Raw genomic sequence first — 19,642 nt, forward strand, 5'->3', positions numbered from 1 at the left:
ATGGGATTTGAGTTTGGTTTTATTGTTCTGTCTCTAGAGCACCCTTTCAGAAGCTCATTTATATTAAAATAAAGCAGAGTGCCAAAGAACTTTGGAAGACGTCCAGCAAGTGAAAGATACCAAGTTCGGCCCACTATACTGTGAAAATCACAGCTGCTCTCCATACATTTTTTGTTAATATTATTTTTCTTTTCCAAAAGCCATTTATTTGAATATTATACAATGGTAAATGTATATATAAGCTGGGTGTAAATAGCATGGCATCTCTATTGTGTTAGTGTAGTAGAAATACGTCTTTTTAGTTTGCTGTCTTCTCCATATCATTGTAAACCTCTTTGAAGCAACGCTCTCAGAAGGCATATTACTGAGAGCACTGGAGTGCAACCAAGGGAAGACAAGGTTCCATGGACTTTGGGGATACTCCGTTAAAGCGGACTAAATGAATATAGATGGAGCTTTGCTGCCCACATTGCAATTTAATATAGTGTACTGTGTCTGTATGCTTAAATGCCTGGATAGTCTGATGTTTTTCCACCACTGTATTTATAAGTGCCATTTAGAGGCAACAATGAAATGAATGCTACAGCTGCTCATTACTGCAAGTAAACTGTAAAATTACAAACACTAACCAATTATTTAGACCTCTGTAGGAGCATTTTCATCTCAGCTGTTTCTATACAGTGAATAAAGTCTGAAGTGGTAATTTCATGCTCATCTGACGTGCTCAGAACTACCCGATGTCTTATGAGAAGCCAATATGTCGAGATCTGGTGTAAAGACAAAAAAAAAAATAATAATCTTTGGCTGTTAATTATGAGTAACCATGGAGACAGAGCACATAAACAACTTGAGTGTAAATTGCTGTGTATCTTTTCTTGCGTTTTAAAAATGAAAATCACTTATGATCGCCTGCTTATGATATTAATCCATGTGCAGAAGCATCCGTACCCAGAGACTTGATGCTAACCTTTTCATCACATGTAATCGTTTGCTGCTTATGGAGACAATTTATTTTGTAGACAGACTTACCATTAATTTAGTTAGATTGAATTCAGACTATAATGATAATATTTTATTTCCAACAGGAACAGCAAGAGAGTGCAAAAAAGCACGCAGAGGATCTTAAAGTGCTACATCAGAAGCTGGATGTACATTCAGATGCCTCACTTAGCAAATTTAAGGAGGCTGCTCTGGTTTGTATTTTCAGTTTGAGTCTTTTTTTAATTATTTAATAAATAGAAGACATTATGCTTTACCGTGCATTTAATAAGGACCCTGGCAGCTCTTACCATTCATCTAAGTAAAACTCTGGCAGATCTTACTACAGTGCCTTGCGAAAGTATTCGGCCCCCTTGAACTTTGCGACCTTTTGCCACATTTCAGGCTTCAAAATATAAAATATAAAACTGTAATTTTTTGTGAAGAATCAACAAGTGGGACACAATCATGAAGTGGAACAAAATTTATTGGATATTTCAAACTTTGTTAACAAATAAAAAACTGAAAAATTGGGAGTGCAAAATTATTCAGCCCCTTTACTTTCAGTGCAGCAAACTCTCTCCAGAAGTTTAGTGAGGATCTCTGAATGATCCAATGTTGACCTAAATGACTAATGATGATAAATAGAATCCACCTGTGTGTAATCAAGTCTCCGTATAAATGCACCTGCACTGTGATAGTCTCAGAGGTCAGTTTAAAGCGCAGAGAGCATCATAAAGAACAAGGAACACACCAGGCAGGTCCGAGATACTGTTGTGGAGAAGTTTAAAGCTGGATTTGGATACAAAAAGATTTCCCAAGCTTTAAACATCCCAAGGAGCACTGTGCAAGCGATAATATTGAAATGGAAGGAGTATCAGACCACTGCAAATCTACGAAGACCTGGCGGTCCCTCTAAACTTTCAGCTCATACAAGGAGAAGACTGATCAGAGATGCAGCCAAGAGGCCCATGATCACTCTGGATGAACTGCAGAGATCTACAGCTGAGGTTGGAGACTCTGTCCATAGGACAACAATCAGTCGTATACTGCACAAATCTGGCCTTTATGGAAGAGTGGCAAGAAGAAAGTAATTTCTTAAAGATATCCATAAAAAGTGTTGTTTAATGTTTGGCACAAGCCACCTGGGAGACACCAAACATGTGGAAGAAGGTGCTCTGGTCAGATGAAACCAAAATCGAACTTTTTGGCAACAATGCAAAACATTATGTTTGGCGTAAAAGCAATACAGCTCATCACCCTGAACACACCATCCCCACTGTCAAACATGGTGGTGGCAGCATCATGGTTTGGGCCTGCTTTTTTTCAGCAGGGACAGGGAAGATGGTTAAAATTGATGGGAAGATGGATGGAGCCAAATACAGGACCATTCTGGAAGAAAACCTGATGGAGTCTGCAAAAGACCTGAGACTGGGACGGAGATTTGTCTTCTAACAAGGCAACGATCCAAAACATAAAGCAAAATCTACAATGGAATGGTTCACAAATAAACATATCCAGGTGTTAGAACGGCCAAGTCAAAGTCCAGACCTGAATCCAATCGAGAATCTGTGGAAAGAACTGAAAAATGCTGTTCACAAACGCTCTCCATCCAACCTCACTGAGCTCGAGCTGTTTTGCAAGGAGGTATGGGCAAAAAAGTCTCTCGATGTGCAAAACTGATAGAGGCATAGCCCAAGCGACTTACAGCTGTAATCGCAGCAAAAGATGGCACTACAAAGTATTAACTTAAGGGGGCTGAATAATTTTGCACGCCCAATTTTTCAGTTTTTTATTTGTTAAAAAAGTTTGAAATATCCAATAAATTTCGTTCCACTTCATGATTGTGTCCCACTTGTTGTTGATTCTTCACAAAAAATTACAGTTTTACATCTTTATGTTTGATGCCTGAAATGTGGCAAAAGGTTGCAAAGTTCAAGGGGGCCGAATACTTTTGCAAGGCACTGTATATTAGATCAAGCTTTTTTGATGCAGGGTCTCAGCTGACTAGCTAGTGGCGTATTGTCCATCAATCCAGTTGTTATAAGTTTTGATTCTGTATGCAATGTTTCTGCCACCTGATACATAAAGAAGCCAGAAATAGTTTTCTGGTGCTGCACATTGATGGCAATGCAATGCCTAGACCCATTGGCAGGCTACCTATTAGTATAGTTGTTGTAGCTTGCAGATCCACAGCTAAATGCTGTGAAAGGAGCCAGCAGTGGTCTTCTGGTAACCTAGACTGAGGGTTGTAAGTCTTGGCAAGCCTCCCTATGCCTCACCCATAAAATAGAACAGGATCATTTTTTAGCAGATCCAACCGTACCTGTATGCATTTTCATGGAATACAGTATCTACATTTATCAGCAGTAGGCGAGTCCATGAACTCCAAATTTTATATTGCGTAATGACAGTGAATTCAAAGGTACTAGCCAATAACTGCCCTGTTATACTGTAGGAATGTGTCTTTCCACTATTGTCCTATGCGTATTGGTTAAAAGCAATGTCAGTGGTCTTTCTTAGCATCCAGTTATTTTCTCCCCTTAACCACTTTAGCTCTGGAAGATTTACCCCCTTCATGACCAGGCCATTTTTTGCTTGTTGGCACTGCTTTACAATTGGGCGATCATGAAACACTGTACCCAAATAAAATGTATATCATTATTTTTTTCACACAAATAGAGCTTTCTTCTGGTAATATTTAATCCCCACTGGGTTTTTTTTTTTTCTTTGCACTATAAACGAAAAAGACCAATACCGTATTTTTTGGACCATAAGGCGCACCGAATTTTAAGGCGCAGCATCAGTTAACAGTACATTTTCAAACTATTTCCATATATAAAAAAGTTATAGCGTCTACAAACTATAATATCTATAATAGAATTTTTATTTATTTTATATACTAGTAGTGGTGCTGATCAGCAATTTATAGCAGGTCTGCCCTAGTATGGCGGGCAATATGACACTAACTGACACTTTTGACACTTTGCGGTAACTGGTGACACTAGTACAGTGATCAGTGCTAAAAATGTACAATGTCACTGTACTAATGACACTGGCTGGGAAGGGGTTAACATCTAGGGCGGTCAAAGGGTTAAATGTGTGCCCAACCAGTGTTTTTGTGTGCATTGTAAGCTGCTTTTTCTAAGGGACATGCCAGTTTTTATTGCGCAGTGAAACAAAAACCGGCCCATCCCCACTGACAGGACAGAGCTCTGTATTGTTTACATTGACAGAGCTCAGTCCTGTCTTTCTCCTTGCTGATCAGCTTGTACTGTGACTAATCACAGCACAGCTAGCCTGGCGGGCGAGCGCCCCCTACCTGGAAGTTCTGGATCACGCATTAGATATGTGATCCAACACAGGAGAGTTGATCTGGTCTCCTAGGTGAGGCAGGCAATCAGCAAATTGTTATTATTCAGTCTAATATTTGTCCTTGTAGTTTTTTCACTGGTAACCCCAAAAGTGTCAAAAATGTCAGTCAAGGGTCCGATCTGTCCGCCCCAATGTCGCAGTACCGCAAAAAAATCGCAGATCGCCGCCATTATGCGTTAAAAAAAAACAACAAAAATGACAAAAATCTTTCCCTTTGTTAGTAAACGCGATAACTTTTGCGCAAACCAATAAACATACGCTTTTTGCGATTTTTTTTACCAAACATAGGTAGCATAAAACAAATTGGCCGAAAATGTTAAAAAATTTTGATTTTTACATTTTTTTTGGGGGGGAATTTCATATAAAAAATGTGAAAAATATTGCTATTTTTGCAAAATTTACGCTCTTTTTTTGTTTATAGCGCGTGATCAAAAAATCGCACAGGTGATCAAATACCACCAAAAGAAAGCTCTGTTTGTGGGAAAAAAAGGACGCCAAATTCGTTTAGGTACAGCGTCGCACGACCGCGCAATTGTCCGTTAAAATCACGCAGTGCCGAATCGCAAAATACCCCCTGGTCAGGAAGGGGGTAAAATCTTCCGGGGCTTAAGTGGTTAAAGTGTATGTGAACCCTCACCTCAACACTCAACATTTGTGTATACATAAAAAACATTATAAATACCTGTTTTCCCCTTTTTTAAGTGATACCCTTTGTTCTGCTGCATAAGGAGCTCAGAGAGCTAGGGGAGGAGAAACTGCAGCTCACTGTCCTTCCCAGTGAATGGCTATGCAGGGGGTGGGGAGTGTCAGCACAAGTCGAATCATTGGAGTGGATCAGGCTGAGAAAACTCAGTGTCAGCACAAGTCAAATCATTGGAGCAGATCAGGCCAGAAAACTGACCATGCTGGGCTCTCAGGCCTAGTGTGGTCAGTTTTTAATAGTAAAGCAAAGTCACTGGCAGGAACGCTAGGTATTTTACACACCGTAAGCGATACAAAGAGAACCGGATACTTTTTCGTACATGGTACAACAGGCACATATTAAGAATATGAAGAAGGCGCATGCGCGGCAGCTCCGTGATGGCGCCTTAGCCCGGAGCTCCGCGCCTCCTCGGCCATCGGAGAGCCCCGACGCCGGCATTCCTGTGCACTGTGCCCTACGATCGGCACACTCCGCTGCCCCTTCCTCCCGCGGACCTCCGGTGGATGTCGGCGGACCGCCGCCCGGAAGTCTCCCGCCGTCTACTCTTTCTCTCCCCAGAGCGGGATACAAATAAAATGGCGACCGCGCCTTCCTTCACCTCAGGGAACCGCGGCCCGCCGGAGGTAGGAGACGCTGAGGCACTCCAAATGGACTCCCAATCTCCCTCTCCAGACCCCTGGCCATCACCTTCTACCCCCGCATACCTCCATCAGCCCCCACTAGCCTCCCCAGCGTCCACGGAATCCCTGCTAAGCAGGACCGTGGAGCAGGCCCCAGGGAATCCAGGGCTGCTATCACCTGAGGCCCCTGCTTTGCCTCTTCAACTAGGCCTCAATTTGCCTGGTCACTGCCCGGACCTGTCAGTACTTATGGCACGTTTCTCGGAAATGCTAGCCACTGGTCTAGCTCACAATGCCGCACAAATCACTGGGTCTATTAAAGCAGAACTCCAGAATCTTGGTACCAGGATAGAAGCGATTGAGAGCACCTTGGACCACACAGTAGCACGGGCCAATCAGAATACAGCTTGCATCCAGACTATGCAGGCTCAGTTGGACACTGCGCTCAGTAAACTGGATGATCTGGAAAACCGGAGCAGACGCTTGAATTTCAGAGTCAGGGGGATCCCTGAAACCATCACAGATATCCCCGTCACTATTAAAGCTTTTATTAAGGACCTTATACCGGACATTTCTGAACATCGCCTGGAACTTGACCGAGCTCATAGGGCCCTGCAATTGCCCCGCAAAGATGGCCTGCCCAGAGACGTTATCGTCAAAACGCACTTTTACGGGGTTAAGGAGGAGCTCATGAGAAAGAGCAGGGGTAGGGAGGATTTGAGCATCCAAGGCCACAAGATTCAACTGTTTGCTGACCTCTCCCCCTTTACCATTCAACGCCGTAGATCCTTTAAGCCGCTTACATTGGCGTTATCTGCTAGGGCGCTGAAATATTGGTGGTCCTTCCCCTTCCGCCTGAATTTTCTATTTCAAAACAAGACTTACAGCTTTGCCAACTTCCAGGAAGGCGAACACCTGCTCCTACAGATGGGAATTCTCACCAGGGACCCAGTCCCCACTTCATCTACCAACAGGAGAGAATCTGCCAAGCGGCCTCCACCGATCAGCCCTGTGTCCTCGGTATGGAACGCACAACATACGAAACGCCACCGTGATGTCAAGCCACCCTGATGACCGCGTGGATTCTCCTTCAACACTTCCTCTAGGCTGTTAGAGTTTACTTTACTTAGCCTGATTTGGGGTCCCCGTTGATCCTGGCCTTCGCTTTTTGAACCCCCTTTTTTTGGCCCGTGTTTGGACTGCTCACTGTGATTTTTTTTTTTTTTTCTCTCCTCAGCGAACTGGCTCTCCCATACTTTAGGCCATTTCTGGTATTGACTTTTTACAACTGAACTGGTTGCTGTTTTTATTTTTTCTATTATTTCCTTTTTCTTTTTTATTTATTATTATTATTATTTATTTATTTATTTATTTTTTCCTTCTCCTTTGAATGTTTTTGGGCTAATTTGTTCCTGGTCCCTTTCCCCTCCCTCATACTTCCTCTTTGTCTTACCCCTCCTCGTCCTCCCTCCCTTCCCACCGTCTATCTATCCCTTCCCCCCCTCCCGATTCCCTTCTCTCCCCAGACCTTTTTTCCCCTCATTTCATCTACTCCCATGCTCCTCACAGTATATGCTGGGTTGTTGATCCCGCTCTGTAACTAGAGGGATCGTGGTGCCTTGAAGTTGTTTTGTATTAATGTTTTATGGGGGTGCTGGGTTGGGGCTCTTTGACCGGGGAGGTTTCATTGCGCCTCCTCCTGTCGGACGTAAGTTGTTTACTTCTTGCTTCCCACAGGAATGTGTCCTGACTGGATCAGGGCACATCCGTACGTTTGATGGGGGGCTGTGGGCTTTGCCTGCGGTCACCTCATCCATGCGCAAGGGCTTGCTCTTGCGCCCTTTTTCTCCTTTTACTGTCCTCTTCTTTTTCTTTTTTCTCCCTTCACGGGGTTCTTGTTCTTTTCAGGGGGTTCCTGCGGTCCGACTGGTCTATTTATGTCCTTTCTTCCCTTGCGTTACAGATCCTGACCTCTCCCATGGGATACATTGGGAATCCACTACTGAGCTCACTCCAGCGCACTCTATGATGGCACACCATGACGTCTAACGTGAGTACGGTATCTTCTTTGCAGGTGGCATCACACAACACCCAGGGCTTAAATTCCCCGGTTAAACGTAGGAAGGCATTCCAACATTACCATTCCCAGGGACTAGGGGTTCTCCTGCTTCAGGAGACTCACTTCCCAGATTCTTACCAACCCTCCTATGTCCACCACAAATACCCCTTGTTTTATCTGGCCAACGCCCCCTCCAAGCAGAGAGGGGTGGCCATATTTTTCGCTAAATCCCTTCCCTTTTCCCATCTACAAACGGTTCGGGACCCCCACGGTCGCTTCATCTTAGTCAAGGGCCACATACAAGGGGAGTTATACACGTTTGTATCCTATTACGCTCCCAATCGGGGTCAGGCAAAATTCTTCTCGGACATGTTCCTCATGCTCTCTCCCCACTTCGAGGGGCGAGTTCTCATAGGGGGGGATTCCAATTTGGCTCTTGATTGCTCCCTAGATAAATCTAACTCCTCTGGTGGTCGGCTTCGACGTCCCTCCAAGCAGAGTCTGCGAGTAGCTCGAACACTTCACTCGCTAGGTCTGATTGATATCTGGCGGGAACTTAACCCCTCTTCCCGTGACTATACACATTTCTCGGCACCCCATCATACGTTTGCGCGTATAGATCACATTTTCATCCCCACAACTGATGTTCCATCTGCGCAGAAGTCTAAAATTAAGGATGTTCCTTGGTCGGACCACTCCATAGTCTCGCTTCAGCTCTCCTGCTCCTTGCCTCCCCGAGGCCCTTCGCCTTGGAGAATTAACGAGTCCATCCTGAGTGACCCCGCTAGATGTTCTCAGGTAGAGGCTGCACTCCGTGACTATTTCAAGCTCAACGATCTTCCTGACGTGTCCCCCTCCACCCTTTGGGGGGCTCATAAGGCGGTTATTCGGGGCTACCTCATTCAACTGGGGGCAAAAATTAAAAAGGAAAGACTGATCGACATTGCCCGTTTGGAGACTGAATACTATCGTCTCCGCAGAGTCCATAGGGGATCCCCAAACCCTACCTCGCTGGCAGAACTGGATGCTGTCAAGCTGTCGTTGAACTTAGCCCTGACTTCCAGGGCGGAGAAGGCCTTGAGGTGGCAATCTGCTCGCTCTTACGCTTCTCGGGACAAATTGAGCACGAAATTAGCGCGGAAACTCTCCCCCAAATTTCGGGCGATCTCCATGCCTAAGATTAAATCTCCCTCTGGCGTTCTCTCGAGCAATCCCGTCTCCATTATGGATTCCTTTCACTCCTTCTATTCACATCTCTATGCGGCCCCTGCCCCCCACAAGGGGGATGATCCTGATTCGTTCTTGAACAAAGTACCTATCCCCCGCCTATCGGCTACACATAGATCCCTTCTTGAAGCCCCTATTGATGAACAGGAAGTGCTTGATGTCATTAAGAATCTCCGATCCAATTCCGCCCCAGGCCCTGATGGTTTTTCAAACTCGTATTACAAGACTTTCATGTCGGTCCTATCTCCTTATTTGGTCAGGTTCTTTAATGCCCTCAGGGGAGGTGCTAGTCTTGAGGAAGCATCTAATACAGCTTACATATCGGTTATCCCCAAGCCTGGGAAGGATCCCTCTGAGGTGGGCAATTACAGACCAATTTCGCTTATTAATAACGATCTCAAGATCCTGACAAAAATCTTCGCTAATCGTTTATCTAGCTTTATTACCAAATACATTCATAAGGATCAGGTGGGGTTCATTCCAGGTAGGCAGGGACCTGACCAGGTAAGGAGGGTGATTGACGTCATCTCTTTGTTGAACTCTGGGTGGGACGGTGGCCCTCCCCAACATGGTTTCCTCCTGTCCCTTGATCTCCACAAGGCCTTTGATTCCCTCTCTTGGCCGTTCCTCTTCCGCACTCTGGAATGTTGGGGCTTTGGCCCCTCTTTCCTCACCACTCTTCGGGCCCTTTACTCGCAACCGGTAGCTCAGGTCCGGATGCAGGGTTACTACTCGGTGCACATACCCATCCGGAGAGGCACGAGACAGGGATGCCCCCTCTCTCCGCTCCTTTTTGCGGTGGCTCTCGAATCTTTAGCAACAGCCATCCGCCTTCATCCTGATATTCATGGTATACAGTGTGGACCCACGACCCACAAAGTTGCGCTGTTCGCAGACGACATTATGCTTTTTGTCACCTCCCCCTTGATCTCTCTACCCAATATCGTCTCCCTCCTTAACGCCTTCGAGGCAGCGTCTGGATTACGAGTCAATATGTCCAAATCTCTGGCCCTTAATGTCAACCTCCCCTCTTCTCTAGTGGACCGGTTAAAGGACCATTTCTCTTTCTCTTGGCACTCGGATTCCATCCCCTACCTAGGGGTGTCGTTAACCCCCTCTATAGATAAGCTCTACCCATCCAATTACCCGCCCATGTTCCGACGACTGAAGCGGGAACTTTCTGATTGGTCGCGCTATCACATCTCCTGGATGGGGAAAGTCAACGCAGTTAAAATGACTCTTTTGCCCCGGATTCTCTATTTATTTCGGTCTCTCCCGATCCCTGTGCGTAAATCCCATGTTCAGAGTTTACAAGGCCACATCTTTAAATTTATCTGGGGACAGAAGGGACATAGAATCAATAAACATACACTTCTACGCTCCCGGAAACAGGGGGGCTTGGGTGTACCTGACCTCTGGAACTACTATCTAGCAGCACAGCTGACTCAGTTTTCTGTTATATATTCCAGGGGGGGGAAACCCGACTGGTGCCATATGGAACGTCAGGCTGTCCCCAGACACACTATTGATTATTTGGTTTGGAGTCCTGCCCCTACCCGTCCTCCAATATTGTCTCCAACCCTTTCACATTCATTCTCCATTTGTGATCGCATTCACAAGACGCGCAAAGTGACCTCACATTGGGCTCCGCTCACTCATCTATTTCACAATCCGGCCTTCCCTCCAGGGGAAAACATAGGGGCTTTTAAGTGGTGGACTGACAAGGGCATGTATAGGATCGGACACTTTGTTGATAGCTCGGGTCCCATAACATTCTCACATTGTACTTCTAAGCTGAAGATGCCATCTGCGGAGAAGTTCCGTCTGACTCAAATTTCGCACTATATTCACTCCCTCAGGCTCCGTTCTTCTGAGCCCCTGCGGGTGTCGCCTTATGAACAATGGTGTGCCCAAATTACTGATGTTAAGGGGGGTATTTCCCTAATTTATGCTTCACTGACTGACGCTCAAACTAAACCGGCCTACATGCTTAAATGGGAACAGGACCTCAATATAGAATGGGACCTCCCTAATTGGTACACATGTGTAGGACGTTCTTTTCGGGGTATTCACAATGTTGGGCTCATGGAGGCTAACCTAAAAGTAATTATGAGATGGTACATGGTGCCGGCTAGGCTGGCTGCCATCTACCCCTCCATGCCACCCACTTGCTTTCGTGACTGTACCCTGACGGGAACGGTTTTCCATATCTTCTGGGAATGCCCAAGGCTGCGGAAGTTCTGGGGACGCATTTATGGTATGGTCAGGCGAATCACTGGTCTTGCGGTACATCCGTCCCCTTCGCATGCTCTTTTGGGTCAGCGCATTCCTACAATTCCCAAACACACCCAGGCCCTCATTTTCTACATCTTCCTCGGTGCCAAAATGGCGATAGCCAGGCAGTGGAAAATGCCTTCGGTTCCGTTGCAGCTGGCTAAGCGTAAGATTTCGTGGATGATGGCACAGGAGAAGATGTATAGCATTCTTGACGACTCCAGAGCGAAATTCGAGCGGATCTGGGAACCCTGGGCAGCTTATGTTAACGTTACTATTTGACCGGCGTCGGGCCGCTGGAACCTTCTACTCCCTTTTGCTCTTCCTCTCTTTCTTTCCTCTCTTCTCTTGATGCCTGTCAGTTTCCTATCCTATCTATTCTGCCTTCTTCTTTTTCCTTTTCTTTTTTCTTTTCTTCCTCTTGATTGCTCACATTTGGTTTATGTTGTACTCAGAGTGTTTGGTTACTAACCCGCTTGGTGGGGTCTCTTGGTTTAAGCCCAGAGCCCCTGCCAAAAGTTTGGAATGGGTCTTTGATAACGATAATTTCTTATTTTTCTGTTCTTCTCTATAATCGGGAATACTGGTCCATCTCTGTTTGAGCTAGGGACTGGGATCTGCTTACCTATACCTGGTTCTCCTTTGGAGTCCTGGTGATTGGGATTCCACTCGTTTCAATAATATTGGTTAGGTGCTCCCACCTCGAGGCACAGTAAGTTCCCTTTTGGGGTGTCTCGGGGGTGGAGCTCTGCCATGGGGGGGTCGCCCCTGTTATCCGCTGGTGTCCCACTTTTTAAGCTTTTCTGAGTCAAGTTTTGGTCCCACTTACACTGACTTATTCCTGGTGTTTATATATATACACGTGTTGCTTGCTGCACATCCTCCCCATATTGCTGTACTTCATGTTTCTACTACCGCATGTTGTGTTACAGTTTTCATTTCTGTACCATTCCAGTTACTGTTTGTACTAGATATTTTTGAATAAAAATTTATTGAAATAAAAAAAAGAATATGAAATGTTGGGGAAACATATTCTTTAACCACTTTAGCCCCGGGGGATTTGGCTGCTCAAAGACCAGGCCCTATTTTGCGATTCAGCACTGAGTGATTTTAATGGACAATTCCGCGGTCGTGCGACACTGTACCCAAACAATATTGATGTCCTTTTTTTCCCATAAACAGAGCTTTCTTTTGGTGGTATTTGATCACCTGTGCGATTTTTATTTTTTGCACTATAAACAAAAAAAGAGCGACAATTTTGAAAAAATAACAATATTTTTCACATTTTTTTATATGAAATTCTCAAAAATGTAAAAATCAAAATTTTTTAACATTTTATGCCATTTGTTTTCTGCTACATATTTTTGGTTAAAAAAATTGCAATAAGCGTATTTTGATTGGTTTGCACAAAAGTTATTGCGTTTACTAACTACGGGAAAGATTTATGTCATTTTTATTGTTTTTTTTTTTTTAACTAGTAATGGCGGTGATCTGCGATTTTTTTTTTTTGCGGGACTGTGACATTGCGGCGCACAGATCGGACCCCTAACTGACATTTTTTACACTTTTGGGGGTACCAGTGACATTACTACCGTAATCAGTGCTATAAATATGCAGTTACTGTAAAAATGACACTGGCAGGGAAGGGGTTAACTTTACTGGTGATCAAGAGGTTAAGTGTGTCCCTAGGGGTGTGATTCTAACTATCAGGGGGCGTGGTTAGTGAAGTAACCACAGAGACATACAAATCTATATAGCAGGAGGATCACATAGCCTCTGTGCTTACTTCAGGGAGAATGACAGACGGCTGTGTTTACATCAGCCGTCTGTCTTTCTCCCTCTGCTGCGGGAGAGCTGCCGGTCACACGCACTGGCTCCCCCAGAAATGAGCAGGGGTGGGAGCGCGCCTCCGGCGGCGCACGATCGCCCCCCTAGCTCCTTCCAGGCTAGCGCCGTACATGTATGACACTTTGCCTGGGAGCGCCAGACTACCGCCGTACAAGTGCGGCGGGCGGTCGGCAAGTAGTTAAATGTTATAAGAAAAGACATCACTTTCTTTTTTTCATGTGTTGCTCCTATAAAATAGAAGTGCGGAATTTAGAAAAAATAAATAAACATACATATTCACCTAGACTGCTGCAACATCGATCCAATTCACATATCTCATTCCATTATATCATTATATCATACAAAATATGAATAAGTAAAGATTAGGATTTTTGCTCATTTTAGGGTAGTGAGCGGAGCAATGCAAAACATTCCTTTATGCCCCATAGCTTACTGTACATTCAAAACTGCTGGTGTGTAGTATAAACACAACCTAATATTATAGAGCCATTTATTCCAGACTGCATACAGCTTGCATGCAGCAGACTTGTTGGCCCTCATCAGTGCATAGAGACATTGTTTGGCTTACTTACAGAAAGTTTTTGAAGATTCAAGCTTTTAAGACCCCCTAGTAAGGATCATCAGGTATTAATATTCCATCACTTACATAAATAGCCTAATTTCTAATTTAGTGTAATTTTGAAGTACTTAAAGTGGTTGTAAACCTCAGACATATGAACAAAGCATATCCCTCTATAGTCTGTACTTGTCTCAATCCAAAGCAGTGCCTCGTTCCTCTGCTATCTGCATGAGTCACTTCTGACAAGTTTTGCTGACACCAAGAGGGTAAAAGGGGAGGGATCTCCAGCACACAGCCTGTGATTGACATTCTCAGCCCTGTTTTTGTGTGCTTTGTGAAGGGGGGGGGGGGGGTCCCTTCCCTTCCCTTCCCTCCAATCAGCTATCACTGAGCTCTGCAGAGTGTAACTTCAGTTCCCCGCTCCCTGCTTTCTGAAAGTTCAGACAAGCTATAAAAATTCTGCACTTTGAACAGCTGTAGAGAAGAGAAGACCTCAGGTAAATAGGTACAACTTATGTAGGAGGATTTGTTTCATTTCTTTGTATCAGCTGAAACCAGTCACTTCACTGGATATATGTAAGGGTTTACAACCATTTTATGTTTTATCTATTAAGAATGCAAACTGACCTCATATAACCTTAGTGTATTGATGTTCTAGGAGCTTGTGAAGAGACCCACTCTGGAAGTCCCATCCACAGCTCACTTGCTGCGCTTAGCAGACATGGAGCAGACAGTGGCTGAACAAGACAACTCCCTGTCTGCCCTCTCCAGCAAACTGAAGAGTGCCACTGCAGAACGGGAGCACCAGAAGCAGATACATCTGGCTAAAATGAGTGAACTGGAAAACCATAAAGCCAGGTACAATTAGATATAAGATAAGCTAACCACCAATATTAACTGAAATCCATAAACAAAGCAGAATTAAATGTGACATTTTGTCTTCTACTGTTTTTTTCCCTTCTAGCCACTATCATTTGCCCTAGATTTCAGAAAAGAAAAGTTTATAGAGAAAACCCAAATAATCTGAATAACATATCGCACGTTATTAACTTTCAGTTAATTCCATGAATTGCTACAATATTTTTGGATGTATTTGTTTCAGTTATTGTGATACTATTAGAGCCGGTTCACATAGGCGCGACCCGACTTGCCGGGGCGACCCGTGAAGTCGCGGTGCGCAGCTCGCACCGCGACCTCGGAGCGGCATGCACGGACTTCATATCATTGAAGTCAATGCAGGTCGCCCCAAAGTAGTACAGGACCCTTTTTCTAAGTCGGAGCGACTTGTGTCGCTCCTATTCGAACGGGTCATGTGCTAATCTATGGCAGGTGACCCACGGCGACTTGTCAGGCGACCAGGTCGCCTGACAAGCTGCCCCAGTGTGAACCGGCTCTGAGTGTGTCTAATATAATTGATTGTTATATAGTAGCCTTTTATAAGTATTTCAGTGCACTCCCTTGAAAAAACAGGAAAAAAATAGATGAAAATGAAAAAAAAAAAAAGTTTTATGAATAATGCTAAAAAAAATATTTATTTTTATAAATCTAAAGCATAATAGTAGCTAAGTGAAGAAGGAGAGGAAGGAGTTAGTACTGATTAAGGTTAACCACTTTAAGACCGGAAGGATTTGCCCACTTAATGACCAGGCCCTATTTTGCGATTTGGCACAGCGTTACTTTAACGGACAATTGTGCGACACTGTACCCAAATAAAATTGATGTCCTTTTTTTCCCACAAATAGAGCTTTTTTTTGGTGGTATTTGATCACCTGTGCTATTTTTATTTTTTGCGCTATAAACAAAAAAAGCGACAATTTTGAAAAAAAAAACAATATTTTTCACATCCTGCTATATGACATTCTCAAAAAAAAAATTTTAAAGATCAACATTTTTTAACATTATAGGCCAATTGTTTTCTGCTACATATTTTTTGGTAAAAAAAACATCGCAATAAGCTATATTTTGGTTTGCGCAAAAGTTATTGCGTCTACTAACTACAGGAAAGATTTATGTAATTTTTATTGTTTGAGGTTTTTTTTACTAGTAATGGTGGTGATCTGCGATTTTTTGCGGGACTGCGACATTGCAGCGGGCAGATCGGACCCCTAACTGACATTTTTTACACTTTTGGGGGTACCAGTGAAATTACTACAGTAATCAGTGTTAAAATATGCACTGTTACTGTAATAATGACACTGGCAGGGAAAGGGGTCACTGTTACTGTAATAATGACACTGGCAGGGAAAGGGGTTAATTAACCCTATGGGTGATCAAGGGGTTAAATGTGAGCCTAGGGGAGTGATTCTAACTGGGGGGGGGGGGGCGTGGCTTGTGAAATTACCATAGAGACATGATCCTATATAGAAGGATCACATGAGCTCTGTGATCATTTCAGGGAGAGGAACGTTTACAACAGCCGACCGTCCTTCTCTCTCAGTGGGGAGCGATCGCGGGTGTCAGGCGGCAATCAGAGCCGCCTGACCCGTGCATCGGCTTCCCCTCTGCCTAGCTGCCACCAAGTGACTGACGTAGCCCTACGTCGGTTTGCCTGGGAGAGCCAGCCTGCCGCAGTATATATGTGGTAAGCGGTCGCCAAGGGGTTAATAAAAGGTTAAATACAGTTTTTTCTTTTTTTTTTAAACTTGCAAGGTTGTTTTAACTGCGGGGTCAGAGCATATTGGCCCCATAAAGGTTAATGAAGGGAAGTTGGTTACAAATGACATGGAGAAGGCAACTGTACTAAATGCATTCTTCTCATCACGTTTTACCAAGGAAAAGGAGGAGCATCAAGACTGTATAATTAATAATGCATCACAGAATGTCCCCTTGTGGCTAAGGGAAGCCAGTGTCCGAAAATTACTTAGGAAGCATAACACAGGGGGCGCATGGCTGGCTGCCGAGGGTGATGGCCGTGTGAATGGAGAGCTCTGATCCACGCAGCTCCACTACTGCTTCTAGAGCAACAAAATTTTCTCCTTACAAACTGACAGACTTCTTTACAGCAGTGAGCACACCAATGTCCCAAAATGGCGCTGCGGCCTCTGCACACCAGCGCGGCTCCACAGGCAGCAAAGGAGGAGGACAGACCAGACACAAACCTGACTCCCTCACCCCTAGTTTCAGTAACCATTCCTCCTTCAGAAATACTTCACTGCACAGCTCTCAGAAAACTGCTCAGAAAAGATCTAATGCACATACATATGCAGGAGAGAGGAAAGGGGGAGACATGTCGAAGGATAGTACCACAGAGTTCTAGAGCAGATGTGTGAATTCCCTACTACTGGTCAACCCCTGAGCGACACCACAATGAAAGAAATGCTGGTGTCCCTGCGCAGGTCTATGCACAGGGATTTTATGGACTGTATCACACAGATGAAGCCAGATATAGCAGAGGTGGGAGATAGGGTCAACCATGTGGAACACAAAATGGCCAAGTTTGCAATGGCTCACAATGAGTTAGCGGATGCTCACAACAAAAAAGAGGACGAGCTGGATTCGCTGAGGAGCAAGATGGCAGACCTGGGAGACAGGTCCCGTAGAAACAACGTTAAACTACGCGGAGTTGCAGAATCTGTAACCCTCTCTGAACTTTGGCAATTTGTGCAGCAACTTATAACTGACCTACTTCCTGATGTACCTGCTAGAGAAGCCATAGTGGACCAAGCACACAGGTTACCTAAGCCACAGCACCTTCCTGAAAAAGTCCCACGAGATGTCATTGCTTGCATACATTTATTTCATGTGAAAGATGACCTCATGCGCTTTGTCTGGCAGAATTCCCCCTCTTCCAGACCCATACGTGGGAATCACAGTATATGCTGACCTCTCCCAATATACCACGTTGGCCCGCAAAAAGCTAGTGCCTTTAAGCAATCTACTGCATAACAACCACTTATCTTATTCTTGGGGTTTTCCAACCAAACTACTCATTACGAAGAACAGTCGTACCTTTGCTGTTAAATCCCTTGAAGAAGGACTGTGACTGACAAAGAATTGAGGCCTACTACCTCCAGATGAGGAAGCTACATTGACTAAAACATATCCAGGTGGTATCTCCTCCGAATGGAGACAGATTAATGCAACCTGAGCCTATCCTGCTGTTTTTCTAATCCTTCGACCCGGCTGGGTCTAAAGTGTCCAACACCTGCAGTAGTGGATGCTGGTTAATTAGAGCTGTACCTCCAATGCAAAAATTCTCTCTAGTTGAGGTTTACCTCTCATCTTTTTTGTTACCTATTTGTTTTGTTTTTGATATTTCTGTTTTTTCTTTTTTTTTATACCACCTGCAATCCACATTGGAAACACTGATGACCTCATTCTGGAAATTGCCCACTACCACCGTCGATCGGACAATTACCTGCACTCCCTAATGAGAGGCTGCTTACTACCACTTACAGATACTGTTTTCCACCTATACCATTCAAAGGCCTACCAACTACACCCCTTCAGCACCTTCCTCTACCCACATAATGGTACTTAAGTTTGTCTCTCTGAACATTCATGGTCTCAACAGTTCTTTTAAGAGGCAAGCTATGTGGCAAGAAGCAAAATCCCTCGAAAGTGATGTCCTGTGTATATAGGAAACACATTTTGCAGAGCAAAAACAACCTAAATGCTCATATAAACTGTTCCCTCAGATGTTTATAGCTTCTGGGCCTACTACAAAATGTGGAGTGCTAATTGCCATAAAACACTCTGTGGCCTTCCATCTTCATAATATCATAAGGGACAAAGCGGGCAGATATCTTATATTCATATGTGACCTAAACAACCTCACATATACTATTGTCAATCTTTATGCTCCTAACTCAGGCCAATTATCTTTTATCCATTCTCTCAAGACAAAAGTGGACAAACTTAAAAAAGGCTTCTTATTGTATTGTGGAGACCTTAATTTTGTAGTAAACAAACACTTGGACTGCTCTTCTCCGTATCTTGCCTCCCGAAACAAATTACAACCCTTACTGTATTCTTTTGATTTGTACGATATGTGACACTGTGCTAATTCTACAGAAAAGGACTTTACCTATTATTCAGCGCCCCATAAGTCCTATTCTCAAATAGATATGTTTGTGTCTGATTTGCCACTTTTACATAAGGTCACCTCAGTAAAAATCTATTGTCACCTGGTCTGACCATGCACCGGTCTCACTGAGTGTCAAAGAGCACTTCAATGCGGCTCCAGCATACCTTTGGTGTAGCAATACTGCTCTACTCCGGAACCCCACTCCCGGGGACTGGTTGCTTTGCCAGATCATTGAGTTTTTTTTTAATGTAATGATGTACCTGAAACAAATGTCTTTTCCCTATGATGCACCCATAAAGCGTATTGTAGGGGCCTGTTAATTCAAGCAGCTTCCTGAGAAAAGAAGCCGAGAGCGTATGCACGATCTTCATTACTAGCTAAACTCAAAAGTCCCAACACAAGTCTAACTCTACCTCCCTAGTTCAATCCGCGTTATTTCAATGCAGACAAAAAATAAGACTGCTTTTGATTTCTGACCATCAAAAACTTTTACAGAAATCGAAAGCATTGTACTACATCCAAATGAACAGGGCTGGTAAATTCTTAGCCACCTATATTCGCAAAAAGCAACATCATACGAAGCTACCACACATAACTGACCCGAGTACAGACAAAACTGTACACCACCCTACTGAGATAGCCAATGCCTTCTGTAAGTATTATGAGGACCTATCTAGTTTACAATCTGATCCTTCTACGGCCCAACCTTCAGAAGCTATCAATAGTTTCTTACGGTCTGTTAAACTACCAACTGTGGATGAAAATATGCTACAGACTTTAAACTCCGACATCTCTGACAAAGAAATACTTCAGGCCATCCACTCACTACCCCTAACAAGTCACCAGCAGTAGACGGCATCTCTGCTGAATACTACAAGGCCTTCAAAACTATACTGGTACCACATATGTGAAAACTCTTCAATGGTGCTATTGCCTCCACTTCCTTTACTGAGGAGATGCTCCAAGCTGTTAT

General features: G+C 44.2%; 1 protein-coding gene across 1 annotated transcript in view; it reads left to right on the forward strand.

Moving 5' to 3' along the window:
- The window catches only part of CEP290 (centrosomal protein 290), a 255,158-nt gene that overhangs the window by 143,932 nt on the left and 91,584 nt on the right, over positions 1–19,642 (forward strand). The window contains exons 35-36 of the mRNA XM_082255322.1: positions 1,086–1,193; positions 14,302–14,501. Coding sequence (XP_082111448.1) covers positions 1,086–1,193; positions 14,302–14,501 — 308 coding nt within the window. The remainder of the gene's footprint in view (positions 1–1,085; positions 1,194–14,301; positions 14,502–19,642) is intronic.

Source organism: Pelophylax lessonae, assembly GCF_965119305.1.
Source record: "Pelophylax lessonae genome assembly, chromosome: 4".
NCBI classification, from domain to species: domain Eukaryota; kingdom Metazoa; phylum Chordata; class Amphibia; order Anura; family Ranidae; genus Pelophylax; species Pelophylax lessonae.